The following is a 16294-nucleotide window of genomic DNA, read 5'->3' as shown; positions in this document are numbered from 1 at the left end:
TTAGAGGCTCTGCTGCTAACGTCTTGGTGCCAGATACCACAGGACACCTTCAGAGGTCTTGTGGAGTCCAGGCCTCAACGGATCAGAGCTGCTTTGGCAGCACATGGGGACCTGCACAATATTAGGCATAAGGTTTTAATGTTGTGGCTGATCGGTCTAGTAAAGTATTATTTAAGGCTTCAAAATGTTCTGAACTGTTCTAGCTCTTGGTTATGATATCCACATTATTCCTCAAATATTTATTGTGTAGAAATATCTAATGAAAGAATCAATAATCATTTCCAAAATAATGTCAAATTATCGATGTTGAGCAAAAAATATTATTTGATATTTAATTTTGTCAATATCTCCCAGCCCTAATGGGAATACATGGTACTGCATTGTACTACATTGTGCGAGATGCATCCTATGCTAGATGTATATTTCTCCATGTGTATGACTCTCTCAGGGTGTGGTGGTCCGGACAGACTACGTCCCCCTGCTCCAGTCCTTGGCTCCTTACGGGTGGAGGCTGATGTGTGTGTTGCCCACGCCCATCGTCAAGACAAACAGGTAAGCCTACTGGTACATATCACTGCCACCGCCATTTAGGATGTCGAATTTCTCTCCCATGATCCTCTTTCAACACGTACTTTTTCCGCGAAAACACACACACACACCTCAGCGGGGAATTGGCATCCTAGTATTCTGTGCCTCCATGTGTTATGTTGATTTTGTTCTACGGATTTTCATTTTGTCAGATATGAGCCTTTTGGGTGCCTGACAGTGTGCCCTGGATCCACGGAGCAGATCTGCTCCCTCCGACATATCACTGTCATCATATGCCCAAAATCTCTCGACACTGCACCTCCTTTTTTTAAATCCACCCTCGCTGCAAACGCGTTTTGTAGTCGAGACACCGCCGTCTTGTAAACCTTCACATTACAAGGTGGCGGGCTGACAGAAATAAGATTTCAATGGGAGTGGCGAGAGAGGCGAGCGCCTGAGATTACTGACGGTAATGAAGTTGCTGCTCTTCTCTTCTGCAGTGACGGCAGTCTGTCGACCAAGCAAATCCTCTTCCTTCAGAGACCCACTCTGCAGCGCAAGAGGAAAGACTTCAAGGTTGGTGGCCCTTCTCACCTCCTCCACGACAAATCTGTCACTCCTGTGTTATTAAACAGTCGGAGTTGCTAAATATGGGATGTACAGCAAATATAAACTCACTTTGGAAAGAAAGAAGAAAAGCATCTAATAATAGACAAAAGTCCGCCTACAAAAGTCTGCCTTGAGTCGTACAGGGAGAGAGGCTTCAAGGAGAGATGCTTTGTAGCCTTTTGTCAGGTGTCTGGAGAGATGGAGCGCAAAGACGGAAACTTGTCTCAAACGCAGCGCTTGGCTTTCAGATGCTGAACCTCAGGGGTCGCAGCAAAGCGAGGAAAAGCTACTGCGGAGAAACGCCGGAGAAGGAGGGAGAGAACGCGTCCCCCGTGATGGAGAGCGAGGTGGATGAGCTGCTGAGGAACACGAACGAGGAGGAGGAGGAGGAAGAGGATGAGGAAAAGGGGGATGGGAAGAGCGAGGGAGCGAGCCCTGGGAGAGGTGAGGAGGAAGCTGGACGAGGGGAAGGGGAAGCGGCGCCCTCGCCGCAGACCAGGGGGAGGGTGTCCGACGGAGACTGGGAAGAGGACAAGGGGACCCCGTCGGACAGGCGGGAGAAGAGCGCGAGGTGGACGGGCGGGGATGGAGCGGTGAAGGAGGAGAGGATCAAGCAGCAGCAGCTGAGCGAGAGAGCGCTCTTCTCCGGGGTTTGCTGAAACTCCAACTAGATTTAAAACAACCATATCTATTTTATCGTCTGTGAATACTGCAATGTTTCTCTTACCAAGTGCTGTGGCCCACAGATCGCTCCCTGTTCACGGGAAATAAGTGTTTGTGCAGGTTTCTGCTTTGGGTCAGTGTGGCTAACTTTTGATGTCTTTTTAAAAGAGTTGAACGGTAACAGCTTAAAGCCTTACAGCTTAAGCCCTAAGGAGCCATTGTTATACCCTCCATAGTTCTGACTATTTCCTTTTTACAGCCTTGTTTAAAAAGAAGAAGTGCTGTTCTCGCAGGGCGTGTTGTGTTTTTATACCTGAGGTGTGTTTGATGCAGGAGGGCTGGCTGTATCAAAGTGGGTGGTATGCAGAGTTGATGTATTACATGCTATGTTAAATCAAGGAATGTGTTTGATTTCTGGTGCAGGAAATGTCACTGTGTAAACTAGATACGTCAGCGTTTTAATATTAATCATTTCCTGGACCTCCTGTGTTTATGTGTAAGTGGTGTAATATAAAGATCTTTATATAGAGGCAGAGGTCAATAAACTTCCTTTAAAAAATAAAAAATAAAAAAAAAAGCTGAATGACTCAATTTACTTTATTTCCTTTTTTTGAATTTACATGTTCCCAAAACTCAAAAATGAGCTTCTCAATGCCGCTCCTGTGGAGTTCAGCGTGATACCGTGAAACCTGCAGCCGTCTCTGAGGGATGCTGCTGATCCAAACCAATCAGGGACCTCCTGGAGCTTCCATTACAGCGCTCTGTGGGACGCTCGTGCTCCTACACGCCATCAGAACCCATTGAGGAGTGTGTGTAAAGGTGCGTGATTGGAGGCTGTGTGTGTGTGTGTGTGTATATATATATATATATATATATATATATATATATATATATATATATATATATATATATATATATATATATGTGTGTGTGTGTGTGTGTGTGTGTGTGTGTGTGTGTGTGTGTGTGTGTGTGTGTGTGTGTGTGTGTGTGTGTGTGTGTGTAGGGTTTGGGTATATAGTGTCTGTATGTGTTGAAGTGTGTGTGTAAGTGAGCCGAGGAGAGGGGGACAGCAGCCAATATGTGGGTGACAGCCCAGATTTTCACTCTAAAAATGGACTGGCTGGTGTGATTTTCACACCAGCCAGAAAGGGGTAAAAAAAAAAAAAATAAAAAAAAATAAAAAAACCTTCAGAACCCTCCACAACTCAAAACTCAGCAGTATACAAATGTCTGCATTGGATAAAAACATTTTTTACTACTGCAAATAAGAATTTATAATTCTATCTGCACAATCAATATACTGTAGATGCATATCCTCTCATCCCACCAAAGAATACCTACAGGTACTCCTCACTTAACGAATTGAACGATAACCGGTTTTATTTCACAGTAAGGGGGCATGGCCATTGCAAACACTATACTGACAGACTGCGGGAACAAGACAGACTGAGAAAGAACGGTCGTTAAACAGGAAGGTCGTTAACTGAGGAGCACCTGTATTAAATACAAATCTGCATGGATTGCAGAGGTAGTGTGATAGAACAAAATACAATTATTCAAAAACTTTGCACGGCCTAAAAAAAAAAAAGTGTTACTAATGGCTCATTGTCAGGTCACCTACTGTAGGTGAAATTAGTCCATGAGCTCCAGTCAGGAAAGGTGAAAGATGAGGCAGCCAGCCTCACCAGGGAGTGTAAAGAAGCAGACCAGTCACAAGAGGACATGTGAGGGTTGTGTATTTGTTGTGTCCTTCACAAACACACATTTACACGTAGGGAACAGACATGCTCCTCTGTTCGTAAACAGGATCCAATCCAGTGCATATGGGTGTTTAAAACCAAGGTCATTGCAATATCGGCATCTCCACCTCCATGTCCAGAAGATTAAAAGGGGGCTATATGAGGTCCTGGGAGTTGAATTTAGACAGGCGCAGGTTCTACCACCACTTCTCGAAGACAATCCTGTCCTTGGGCAGGCCCAGGTCGGCGAGGGTCTGGGAGGTGGCTTCGATCATGGGCGGGGGCCCGCACAGGTAACACAGCGTCCTCCCGGGGTCCACATGAGCCTTCAGCTGGTTCTCCGTTATCCGCCCGCCTGGGGAGACACGAGGAGGGAAGCCAAAACAAAAATAAATAAAATAACAAATCAATCAATTTATCGGGGCTGTGTTGCCGCAGAGTTTCCCGGGCGGAGCTTTGATGGAGTTCGTTCTGCTTGACGGATCACATGGAGATCCGCGGGACCAGAGACGGACTGACAGACGATGTGACAGTAGCCCCATCACTCCAGTTAAACTGGAAAGACAAAGAGTGTGTGACGGTTTTGTGGAAGAGAGTAAGTTGTTGTTTTATATTGACCTGAAACTGACACTGTTAAAGCAGGAACCAGTGTTTCAAGACATATGACTTGTGAGGCTCAATCAAGCAACTGTTCTCTGATATTCGCTACAGTGTAAATGTGTTGTCTTGTTTGTGTATTTCTGCCTACGCTGCTTACGTCTGACGAACGGCAGGATGTGCTGGTCGACGCCGATGCTCTCATCGGTGACGTGGAGGTCGCAGGACAAGTTGTCGGGGAATTTCCGACACATCTCCACGATGGTGTTCTGGGAACATTGGGAGCGAAAAAGACAATGGGAATTCCTAGTGTACACAAACACTTAGAGCTTTAGGGTTTTGGTTGTATGTTAAAAGGAAAACCATTCCTTTTTCCTGCCATCTTACCGGCTATGCAATCAAAACGTATCTGTACATTGTAATGTAATGTACATTTCACCAATGTAAGATATGTTGAAAGTTTTCATGCAGAAGATGTGTGTGTGGAAATTTAGGACAGCTCGATTTATGGAATAAATGTCAAGATACATTGATAATGGCAACTGTGCCATCTGCTAAAATATTTGATGAAATGACTTGCGCTAAATTAACTTGTTTCTTGGATAAAATCCCCAAGTACCATATGGAATTAAACAGTGTTTTGCACAATTTCAATAGGGGAAGCGGATGTTAATTTGAATTTAAGCAGCTGTTCAAACTTTTTATTGGTGCTGCTGTGAAACCTCCACCTACAAGTGTAGGCAGAAGTTTCAGCTTCAGTTAAATACATTTTTTAAATTATGCAAAAAAAAAAAAAAAAAAAAGTACCTCCTATGCAAGTAAAGTAGAGACAGTATTGTAACATATACAAACCATTTCAAAGTCTTGACTGTTCATTCATTTGAGGGTTGTTTTTTTTCTTAACTATTGTTCACTTGAGGTTAATCGCATGTAATATTTATAAGCACAAACCTAAATTTTTCATGGGGGAACAAGCAGCAAGTACCACATTAAAATCAAGACCAATAACTAACTATTGTTCCAAAATGGAAGCTTGGTGGCCGATAAGACCTGACAGCTCCCTGGACTCTTCCATTAGTCCCAAATCTTCTCACACACACACACACACACACACACACACACACACACACACACACACACACACACACACACACACACACACACACACACACACACCTTGAAGAGCAGCTCCTGGGGGCTCTTGGCACTGTAGCAGAGGTGTGCGCATCCAACGCACTGCTCGCCCCGGTGGCTGTGCAGCAGGTCGGCGACGTGCAGCAGGATGGAGTAGAGCGGGTTGATGCCCACACCGCCCGCCACCAGCAGCAGGTCCACGGGGGGGTCCGAGGGCAGCGGGTCGAAGAAGAAGTTGCCCCCGACCCGCATGGCCACGGGAGAGCCCACTGTACACTGAGAGAGAGAGAGAGAGAGAGAGAGAGACTGTTCAGGTTGTGAGAAAGACGAGCGTAGGAGTTGCCGCAGGCTGAATAAGCGGCTCGTTTGAGAGACTTCAACTTCTACAAGCGTTCAATTCTAAACTTTTTTCTTCATCAGCGGCTGAATTTAAAACAAATAGAAAACTCCTCTTAGCGCAGCGTAGGTGTTACTAAAGCACAAACCACTAAAACAAAACTAGCCTCTGGAGAGAAAACAGTGAGAGGAGGCTTTTAAATCCACACACACAAGCTCTGCTGTTGAAAGAACAGCAGAGACTTTCACAGTGTGCCTTGGGGAAGGGCGTGGGTCTTTTGAAGTAGGAAAAGAGCAGCAAATATGATTCCTCGTCCTCTTTGTTTGTGCTTGCACGCATGCACACACATTGACAAGTCTCCTTCATCCACTATCATGGTTGCTCCACTCCTCTTCCTCAAAGAGAGGAGGACGGCGGAGAACATTATCAAACAAAAGGCTCATCAAACCGTGCCACAAAAAGGCCAGCACCAAGTCTCCACTTTCTCATCACATTCTGCAACTCTGACTCTCCACACGCGGCTGCTTATTAGCGCCCGTCGTCAAAATAAAGGAAAAAAACCCTTCTAAAGACAGAGGAATCACCCTGGCTACTGAAGTAACTTTACATTTGAAAGGGAATTGTTTTTGTTTTTTTACATTCGATTTCTATTCTCTCACCTAGTTATTACTCACTAATTAAACTGGTAATCCGCAACATTTTTTTTTTTTTTTTAGAAAATCCCATATTTGACACTCTATTTAGTTGGCACTTTCTGATAAACAGCCATTCATTGTATATGTGCTCCTCTATATGTAGTTTACAATGTTGGTGGTGGGGTCCAATACCAAGAATGCTAATATCAGGAAAATATATTTGCCCAGAAGTCAAAGGCAGCCACGGTTGAGGTCGGTAAACTGTCGGTAAACTGTCGATATAGATGAAAATTCACAGAAAAGAAAAGCAGCCTCAGAGGAAAACATATCCCCAACATCTCAAGTATCAAAGAAAAACAAAACAAACAAATGAATCAGTCAGAAAGGGCATGCATGCTCTCAAGTAAATTATTTGACCATTTTAGAGCAATGACCTATATGTTGGGGGGGGGGGGGGGGGGGGGTTAAAAATACGCAGGTACTCCTCACTTAATGACCGAGTTCCGTTCCTCGGACCAGGTTGTTAAGTGAATTGGTCGATAACGAGGACCTGTGTTATTTATCGGTAAGGGGGCGTGGCCATTGTAAACACTAGTGTAGTGAATTCTGACAGACTGTGGGAACGAGACTGAGAACAGTGATGAGATGAGATGTATATAGTGTATAAAGTATATATTGTATATACAGTGTATATAGTGTATATGGTATATATAGCATACTGTATATAGTGTATACAGTGTATATAGTATACATAGTATATAAAGTGTATATAGTATACATAGTATATAAAGTGTATATAGTATATACAGTGTATATACTGTAGTGTCTCTCGGTATAACTCAAATGGATCGTTGGATCCATGGCGCCTTAAGCCTCTGATCTCCTGCATTTTGGCTTCGGAGCCGTTCACCTCATAAACTTTCTAACATCCAACCAGAGCTTCACCCGAGAGGGCGGCATCAGCAATCATTATATTGGAATGATGTCAAACGCTTCCAGCCCATCTGTCCACTGTTCCCAACACCCTCGTCTTCTAGCTCCTCTTTCACGCTTTTCTCTTCACCATCTCCTCCTCCAGCACTCTTTCTACCCTTTTCCTCTAAATGTCTTGGTCACACATTCTTCATCTATTAACCACTCATAGAAAAAAAATCTGTCTATTTCTACTCTGAGGAAGCTGGTATCGTTTTTTTCCCCATCGACTTCCATTCAAAAGTGGTGATCAATTCCAACAAACTCCAATTTCTGTACTGCTTTTCTAGGGATTGTTTTTATACCGCCTGGATATAGTGCCTGTATAAATGGATATTAACCTTGTTAGAATTTTATCTCCGTTGCTTTATGCGTCAGACCGGAGGAAGGAGCCTGATGTTCTTGTTGTCAGATTGGACCCAGATATCTCTGAACACAGTGCAGCTTTGTTGGAGACACAATAGCAAAATGTTATTCTGACCGCGGCAGGCTGCTATTCCCTCATGATGTCTTTCATAACATCAGGAATTACATGATGGTCATTAAACCTCGAAAGCTGCAACAACACAAAATCTAATAATAGATTACAACTCAAACCAAAAGTGCTCGCCGGGAGGAAAGTACAAATTTGCTATTAAACTTTCAGCATTGGGTGTGTTGATACTCAATGGATACAAATTCAATGACCAATTATGTAAGTAGATGTAAATATTTGCTATAAATGTCAATATTGAGTCATCTAAATGATGCAATTGAATGTTTTTTTTCGTGTCTGGATTACACGAGGCAGCTTTCCCTTGTGGCACCAGTCAGCGAACCCCCATGAATTGTTCAAACACTATTATCAACACAGTTTAGGAGGGTTTTTTGCTACCCAGAAATTTTTTTAATTTAATTTTATTTTTTACCTCTGTCGGCTGCACTTAGGCCTCAAAGGGAGCATACACAGACAGGAGCATTTATCAGCAAGGCCGGAATTAAACTAATTCCAGCTGTTTGACATGAGCATTTATTTATAATTATTTAATTAAAGAAAAAAATAAAATAAAATAAAATAATAATAATAATTTCCTCTTGCATACCAACAAATAGCATCTAGCCTGCATGTGAACCCATTTATCAATTGCTATTTATTCATACCTAAAACATGAAATGTTGTTCAATAGCCAAGGCCAATATAGACGGTCAAGATTCAAGATCATCGCAGAACATCCATATCAACAGGCTGGTGAATCATTTGTTGATATAACATTTTGATAAATAACTTGCTACGATCATCCGATCTGCAGCAGGTTAGTAACCAGTAGGGCTGTAACCGACTCAGAATTTTGTCAGTCAAATCGGATTTGGCTGTTCAATGTGAATATTCAGCTATTTGGGGGGAGCACGGAGTAATGAGGCACGAGACCCGGTATTAAACGGGCCCCGGGGCTAAATTGAGTATTAGTCCAAATTATTTGTCTAATATTAAGACTATCAATAAGCTCCGCTGTTACCGGTACTGTTAACCGTATTGAAGAAATTAGGAAAATACGTTTTCTATTTATTTTAGAATATATAACCCGTTTCTGACTTGCAAGATTAGGATATTGGTATCGGAAGCATTTGAGCTGTTATCAGAAGAGACATCTCTCCCCCTCCATCAACAGAGATATGGAGATGTGCGCAAGTGGGGCGAGGCCAGCTCCTTCTGCTTGCCTCTCACACATGCACAAGGAGACGCGGACACAGATTCCACCCCGATTGCCTTGCCATCTCCATGCGTAATGTGGAGAGAATAAAGCCGTGTTGATTCTGCTCTTCATTTGTTTTTCTCTTAAAAAAAATAAACAAATAACCGATAAGAGTACCGTTAAAGCAGCAGATCGATAAACAGTATAAGTTAGAGTAGTGGTCCCGTTAAAATCTTAATGATACCCATCGCTACAAGTCGGGCCCTGTTCCTCCATGCACCGTCCCTGCACTGTTCTTAGTCGTTTTATTTGGAGGAACAGAGCACAGTGATTGGGTGCACAGAGCACAGATTCATACATATAAAAATATATTTATGATTACCACTTATTTATAAATCCTCATTGAAACATTATCCCTGTGCATTTTGTAAGCTTCTATCTGCTTCATCCTGGTATAGTAATGCACACTGACTGACAAAAAATATATATATATATACACATATAAAAATAAACGACTACTCGACTTAGAGAATCTCAGTCGACTGACGGCATTCCGACCGATGATTCGACTCATCGACTTTCAGGGGGCAAGCCTATTGACAGGATTGTGACAATTTACAAAACAAAATATTATGCATATAATGGAAATTAACAACAGCATTAGGGAGACAATGCATACCAAGTGGAAAGCAAGTAACTCTTTCTCTCAAAGGGATGTTTACGTCGATCAGCCACAACAGTAAAACCACTGAAAGGTGAAGTGAATAACATTTCTCATCCTGTTACAACGGCACCTGTCAAGGAGTGGAATGTATTAGGCAGCAAGTGAACAGTCAGTTCTTGAAGTTAATGTGTTGGAAGTAGGAAAAATAGACAAGCGTAAGGATCTGAGCCACTTTGACAACAGCCAAAATGTGATGGCTAGACGACTGGGTCAGAGCATCTCCAAACTGGCAGGTCTCCGGGGTATTCCCAGTGTGCAGTGGTTAGCGCCTACTAAAAGTGGTCCAAGGAGTGTGCATGGGGAGTGAAGTCTATCCCGTCTGGTCCCTAAACCACAGAAGAGCTACTGTAGCACAAATTGCTGAAAAAGTTCATGCTGGCTATGATAGAAGGGTGTCAGAACACACAGTGCATCACAGCTTGCTGCATATAAGGGCTGTGTAGCCATAGGCTGGTCAGAGTGCCCATGCTGACCCCTGTCCACCGCCACAATGGGCATGTGAGCGCCAGAATAGTACCATGGAGCAAGGTGGCCTGGTCTGATGAGTCACGTTTTCTTACATTCCGTCGTTTACCCAGGGAAGAGCTGGCACCAGGATGCACTATGGGAAGGAGGTAAGCCCATGGAGGCAGTGTGATGCTCTGGGCAATGTTCTACTGGGAAACCTTGTGTCCTGGCATTCATGTGGATAATACTTTGACATGTACCACCTACCTAAACATTGTTGCAGACCAAGTACACCCCTTCATGGCATCGATATTCCATGATGGCACTGGCCTCTTTCAGCAGGATAATCGCCTTGCCACACTGAAGAAATTGTTCAGGAATGGTTTGAGAAACATAACAAAGAGTTCAAGGTGTTGACTTGGCCTCCAAATTCCCCAGATCTCAATCTGATGGAGCATCTGTGGGATGGGCTGGAACAACAAGCCCGATCCATGGGGGCTCCACCTCACAACTTACAGGACTTAAAAGATCTGCTGCTAACGTCTTGGTGCCAGATACCACAGGACACCTTCAGAGGTCTTGTGGAGTCCAGGACTGGACTGGTCAGAACTATATTGGCGGCACGAGGGAACCTACACAATATTAGGCAGGTGGTTTTAATGTTGTGGCTGATCGGTGTATATGTACATGGAGCTACATAGAACAGCGACTAACGGAGTCGATCTTGGTTCCTTATCGCGCTCCAACTCACCGTGGTGTGGATCCAGTGCGCCGGCAGGTGCGTGGTGTACTTCACTGCAAGCTCGACAACGCCCTCCCGCTGCAGCATTCCCGGGCTAGAGCACAGGGAGAACCCACCTACCTTCTCCAGGCCGGGTATGAAGAAGTCCACCCTGGGGACACAGCACCGTGCGGGGAGCACCGTTAGAAGGCTCATGAAGGACTTAACGGCTACTGTATCTCTTCCATTTTATTTGAATTGTACAGTAATTGTTATTGAGGCTACAAATGAGGACACACAGTATATGGATGGGTCACAATTACCTCACAGACATACACTAAAAACATTGGGAGAAATTTGAATTGCTGAAGTAGTAGCAAGCAGCTATACTAAGAATAGACTGTATACAGTGCTGAATATAAGTTATTGTAGAGTGGCACATCGTCTGTTGTTTGACTCTCTACCCTCAATGTTTCAACAATCAAGCAATTCATATCAGCTTGAAGAATAGATTGTCTGCTTGGATTTGACAGTACTAGTACATGCCCGCCCAATATTCTAATTTAATTTCTAATACATTTTAATTCCACAGTTTAACCAAATGTCAACAATTTAGTCCTGTGTTCCACAACAGAAGAAGACTGCCAGTAATGCCAAGTTCAAACTAAAAGACTTTAGCCTGATTTTACACTTGCCGACAGGTTTCTGCAGATTGCCAAGCAAAGCCCCAGTCAGAGGTAAATTAAAGCGCACTCCCGTGAACGACGAGCGTGTGGTATGGACTTCTCACAACGCGATCCGACTGCTTGCAGAGCACTTGCCAATGGCTTGCAGACGCCGGCGAGATATCAAGCAGGTTTAATATGTGGTCGTGTCGGCCTCGATTCGGGAGTGCAAGCTACAGCCAATGAGAGCAGACACGGAGTGAGGGGGAGGGTGGGGTCGGGAAGGAGAGACAGGAGTGCACCGGAGCAGCAGCCAGAAACACATGATGAAATTGTACTTTTCTTCTCTAGGTTTTTAATATATCTCTTATTCAAATTCTGCTTTTATTCATTTTTTTACAGTGAATAAGAATCTAAAAAAAAAATCTATAATCCTGTCCCGCGCATGGTATCTAGTCATTTCCGGTGTCAATTCTTACATATGTTCTCATGACAAAATGTAGTTTGGAGACCCGGCAGACTCGTCTGGGATTCCTCCTAGAGAAAGATCTTGTATTGTGTGACCTCCTGTCGCAGACCAGTTATGTAGAGTGAACTACAAAACTGATCGGTGCCACCACAACTTCAAGATTCCCGATCACAAGACAGAAAGTTGTGTAGTGGGAACTGTACAGGGATCTGACAACTTTGACAGTCATTTAGTGTGTCCATGCCATTAAAGTCATACACTGGAGAACCACATTTTTTTGTGACTCAGTCAAGGAGCCCTAGAGCCCCGCTCTCTACTGGCTTGCTGTTTATTAAAGGTTTATTAATATTATACATGCTGCGTTACCAAATTTCACGTCCTTGGGTCCCCAGCAATACACCCGGCAAGTGTGAAGTAGATCGGATGACGGGTTGTCGAGATAATTGAAGGGCATACATCCATACACACGGATTTATAATTACTACTGCATGCCTGGTCAAAATTTAAGACTTTAAGACATTTGAATGGCACAGTTTGACAAAATGTCAATGATTGAGTCCGGTGTTCCACAATGCTTGACCAAACTGCCGGTTAATGTCCTACACCGGGGAAAGACAATGTGTGACTCAGTAGCAGAGCCCTGAAGCCCCGCCCCCCGCTGGCTCACTGTTCGCTGTTTACTGAAAGTTTATTAATATGACACGTGTTGCATGTCCAAATTCCACACTGCACAATGATACGCTCACCAAGTGTGAAGTAGATCGGATGAATGGTTGTTGAGAGAATCGAAGGTCATGCAGATAGACACTGATTCTTCTCTTTATAGTTAGATCAGATCGATTAATTTTTTTTTATTTTTATTTTTAATATGATTATATAGTTAGATGTATTTTGGTTTCACAACTTTGAAAGCACAAAACCTTTCGTGCCTCGCCCTCTTTTTTTAGACGATCAAAAGTATTTAGACAAATCACTATTATCTTTGAAGGAAGTACTATTTGTTATTATTTGGTTGGATATCTTTTGTATAAAGTGACTTTCTGAAGTCCCTGACCCATCCACACCACCAGACTTTCAATATATTATCCCATGTTCTCTTCCAAGACCATAAAACAACCTCTTTGAATTCCGATGTATCGCAATGGGAATTGTATATTCATCAATAAATGCTCAAGAGTTGTCCATTGTTCTGATTAAACTACAGCTAAACTGATGTCAAAAACATATTTTTGGCCAGTTTGTGAGGTCAAAGTGTGAACGGTGGCAGGGAGTTGACCTTTGATCTCAGCCAAGAGAGTGACCCGTTCTAGAAACCACGAGGAGCACAAAAACAAACAAACACACAAAAATACTTTCTGTGGATTCGCCTTAGCTTGCGTCCATCTGAGGAGAAAGTGTCCTGTTTTTTAGCTGTCTATCAAGCAGCAGAAACAAAAACGGAGTTGCTGCTGCAGCCCAGAGGGAAAGAACGACGCTCAGCCGCTTGGAAAGACTTCCCAACAAACACAATGACCCACTGTTGGACGAAGGAGAGGAGGAGAGTCCACAGTCCTCAGAGGCATATTAAATATGGATCTGCGGTGAAAACACATAGCATATGTTCCACCCACAACCTCCTCCTCTCCCACCTGGAGTCCGAGAACAAACCCCCCCCCCCCCCCTTGGAAACTCGTCCATTTCCATCAATTTACATTCATTATCAGCTACTGCGAAGGCAACGGGCCGACTGTTCACTATCTCACCACCGCCTACCCACAGTATGGCCAAATGTACATTTAGCGGCATGACCAGGCAGATATCATACTCTAATTAGAAAGGGGTATGTTTGTACCCCGATGATGAACAGCACAGTTAGTTTGAAGGCAGGCAGTCATTGAGTGAAAATACGCCTGTAACATCTGAAATGCAGAGAATATGGATTAAAAACCTCAGTGGAAAATGGTTCAGCTATCCAGATAATGTAATTTGAATCCCATAGGCCCAACTTTATTTTGTTTTTTTGTTTAAACATAAATTGGTTCATTTTACAAACATTCTCTGCATCTGTACGCCACATAACCGGAGAAAGAAAAATAGCAATAACTTGGATAGCAGTTTCACATCATTCTCAATCCACAAAATCGCCAAATCCTTAGCATTATTTTACCAATGTGTGCTTTAGTGCTGGGGAACTCATCACTATGTGTAATTCATATTTATACAGACATTTTATAGTAGAGCATAATTTAGGCTTCACATTATCAATAAAAATACAGTTTTATGAAGAGATTCGTTATGTCAGTTCTTGCACAATTCTGCCCTCTAGTGGTAAACTAAAATAATCACAGTGAATACAACAACGGTTGTGCATGAATTACAGCGTGACCATAATTTGACACTGAATTTGACAATAACATATTGCATCACCTAATAACAACAAAAATATGCTGTACATTAATTTAAAGTGGTAATCCATGAGATTGTCCACGTTGGATGGATACAAATTCCTGGAATCCTATTGGAAACTTGTTTTTCCAACATCTAGATTATTCCTCATCTTTATCCTAAACTTGAGGTGTCACTTGAGGTGGTGGGATCTATTTTATTTTTTGGTGGGATATTTTTTCATCCGAGCCGGCTGTTCTTTTCGGGAACATTAATCCATATCGAATAGCTGTTTATTAAACACCCTGTGGCTACCTTTCACATCTTGCCTTTGCACTATCAGTCCATTCTTGAAGGTGGACCCTGCCACCAACAGTGGAAACAGCATATAGAGGAACACATGCATAACGCAAATACATTGAACGGCTGTTTCTTATAAAGAGGCGGATAGATAACTCGGATAAATAACATTATTTTTTACAAAATAATCTTATGGATTACCATTTTAATGCCTCGACTGTCCTGATGACAACATCCTTCCCACTGATGTTTTGCAATGTCCTACTCACCACTGGCCTGCCTTGAAATTGAAGTCCGGATGCACGGCTAGTCTCAAGCGTTTCACAGTGTCCGATTCGTTCGTAATGCCACATACTTGTGCTGGATGCGCAGTCTATATGAAAGCGAGATAGTGAGTCAAAAGATTGCAATGAACAACTAACTACTAAATTGTTGTGTTTGCAGCAATAAAAGAAAACACCAACTCACATTTTGCCTGTAGTCTCTAGCTGTCTTTTCGAGATGGTCCATTTGCCTTTCGGATGACATTTTCCTATTTAAAAAATAAAAATAAAAATAAAAAAGCAAGAAAGAAAACAAAGAGAGTTTGACGAGTGAGTTTTCTAAATAACCTCTGAGGGAGTTTGCGTAACAACATGACCCAGCAGCCTTGCATGTCGATAACCCAAACTGGTCAGGTGGACTTTTACCTCTCTGTCAGCAAGCTCCAAACACCACCAGGTAGATCACACTAAACTGAAACCTGGGGCGCAGTGGCCCATAACACCCCCGCCCCAACCCCCCTTTATTTTTTATTTTTCCAGTGACACCAACACACCGTTCCTTTGCACTCGGTGGTCTCTTGTGCTTACAATGCCTCAGGCCGCAACAAAGGTGAGGACATTCCAGATGAAACGCACCTTACAATGGGGCGGCGGCACAGTGCGCCTGCGCGGAGCCGGCTCGCCCCCGCCGCCCGGATGAAGGTTCGAGCAGCCGAGCTTAGTGTGCGTGGGACGCTCATCGCGACCGCCGGCCGAGAGGAGAGGCGCTGGAAATAAGATACACGCGACGACATCAAATGACGTTAGGGTTCAAGTATTTTATAACGCGTTATTCGAGGAAAAAGGAATGTGGTCGAAAATGAGTCACGTCGAGCCGCGGCACGAAGTCTCAGAGTCTCCGAAGTATCGCGTGTCCAGTCCTGTACGCGAGAGAAATGTGGACGCGTTGATAGATCGCGATATCGCGAGATTTATTCCTCTAATTGGGCCGTCATTTTTCTAATTGCGTCATCTGTCTGGGCGCCCCCGGTGCTGAGTACCATTCATTGTCATCAGTGAGGGCCGAAATAACACAACCGCGTATTTGCTGCTTTTCATGACGCGGTTCTTTATCCTTCGTGGTTTCGTGGAGAAACCGCTTCGCTTACCCTAAAAACAACGACGTCCAATTAACCGCACCTTCATGGTGGCGCTTGCGCGGCGTGACCTCCTCCGCGTAACGACTTGCACCGGCTTCGACTTCAACCCCGGAAGTGAAATCCCGGCGTCGTTCCAGTCAGCGCTGCGTGTCCAATGCGCATGTTCGTGAAACCCGTTCGCGTCGTCGAACCGAAACGAGGTTGACGTTTCTTCGCCGCTGTTCGCCTCGAGTAGTAGGGAGGTGAAAAGTTGAGATAAATGTTTTTATTTTCACATGTGTTGACTGGTTTTTGTAACGTCGAGCCTTGACG

At 43.6% G+C, this 16294-nt stretch overlaps 2 protein-coding genes across 4 annotated transcripts in view; one reads left to right on the top strand and one right to left on the bottom strand.

Annotated features, from left to right (window-relative positions):
• The window catches only part of rftn1a (raftlin, lipid raft linker 1a), a gene marked incomplete at both ends in the record, with an annotated part of 28167 nt that extends 26371 nt beyond the window's left edge, over positions 1-1796 (top strand). The window contains 3 exons of the mRNA XM_080018889.1: positions 449-552; positions 1029-1104; positions 1386-1796. Coding sequence (XP_079875015.1) covers positions 449-552; positions 1029-1104; positions 1386-1796 — 591 coding nt within the window. The remainder of the gene's footprint in view (positions 1-448; positions 553-1028; positions 1105-1385) is intronic.
• Positions 1797-2962: 1166 nt separating this feature from the next.
• Positions 2963-16074, bottom strand: oxnad1 (oxidoreductase NAD-binding domain containing 1). 3 transcript variants are annotated; one of them, XM_080001221.1, is made up of 8 exons: positions 15992-16074; positions 15480-15610; positions 15049-15112; positions 14850-14953; positions 10813-10954; positions 5316-5549; positions 4300-4408; positions 2963-3897 (listed from the first exon to the last, which is right to left on the bottom strand). In XM_080001221.1, the coding sequence occupies exons 2-8, from the start codon at positions 15581-15583 to the stop codon at positions 3740-3742; spliced, it is 915 nt and encodes a 304-aa protein (XP_079857347.1). In that variant the 5' UTR covers positions 15584-15610; positions 15992-16074; the 3' UTR covers positions 2963-3739. The 3 variants fall into 3 exon arrangements, with proteins under 3 accessions (XP_079857347.1, XP_079857346.1, XP_079857348.1); XM_080001220.1 differs by having other exon boundaries at positions 16023-16056; XM_080001222.1 differs by lacking the exon at positions 2963-3897 and adding an exon at positions 3920-4097 and having other exon boundaries at positions 16023-16056.
• Between the last annotated feature and the right edge of the window lie 220 nt (positions 16075-16294).

This window comes from Zeus faber, assembly GCF_960531495.2.
Source record: "Zeus faber genome assembly, chromosome: 1".
Lineage (NCBI taxonomy): Eukaryota > Metazoa > Chordata > Actinopteri > Zeiformes > Zeidae > Zeus > Zeus faber.
Note: the sequence above shows the minus strand (reverse complement) of the source record. Positions and strands in the feature narration are given on the sequence as shown.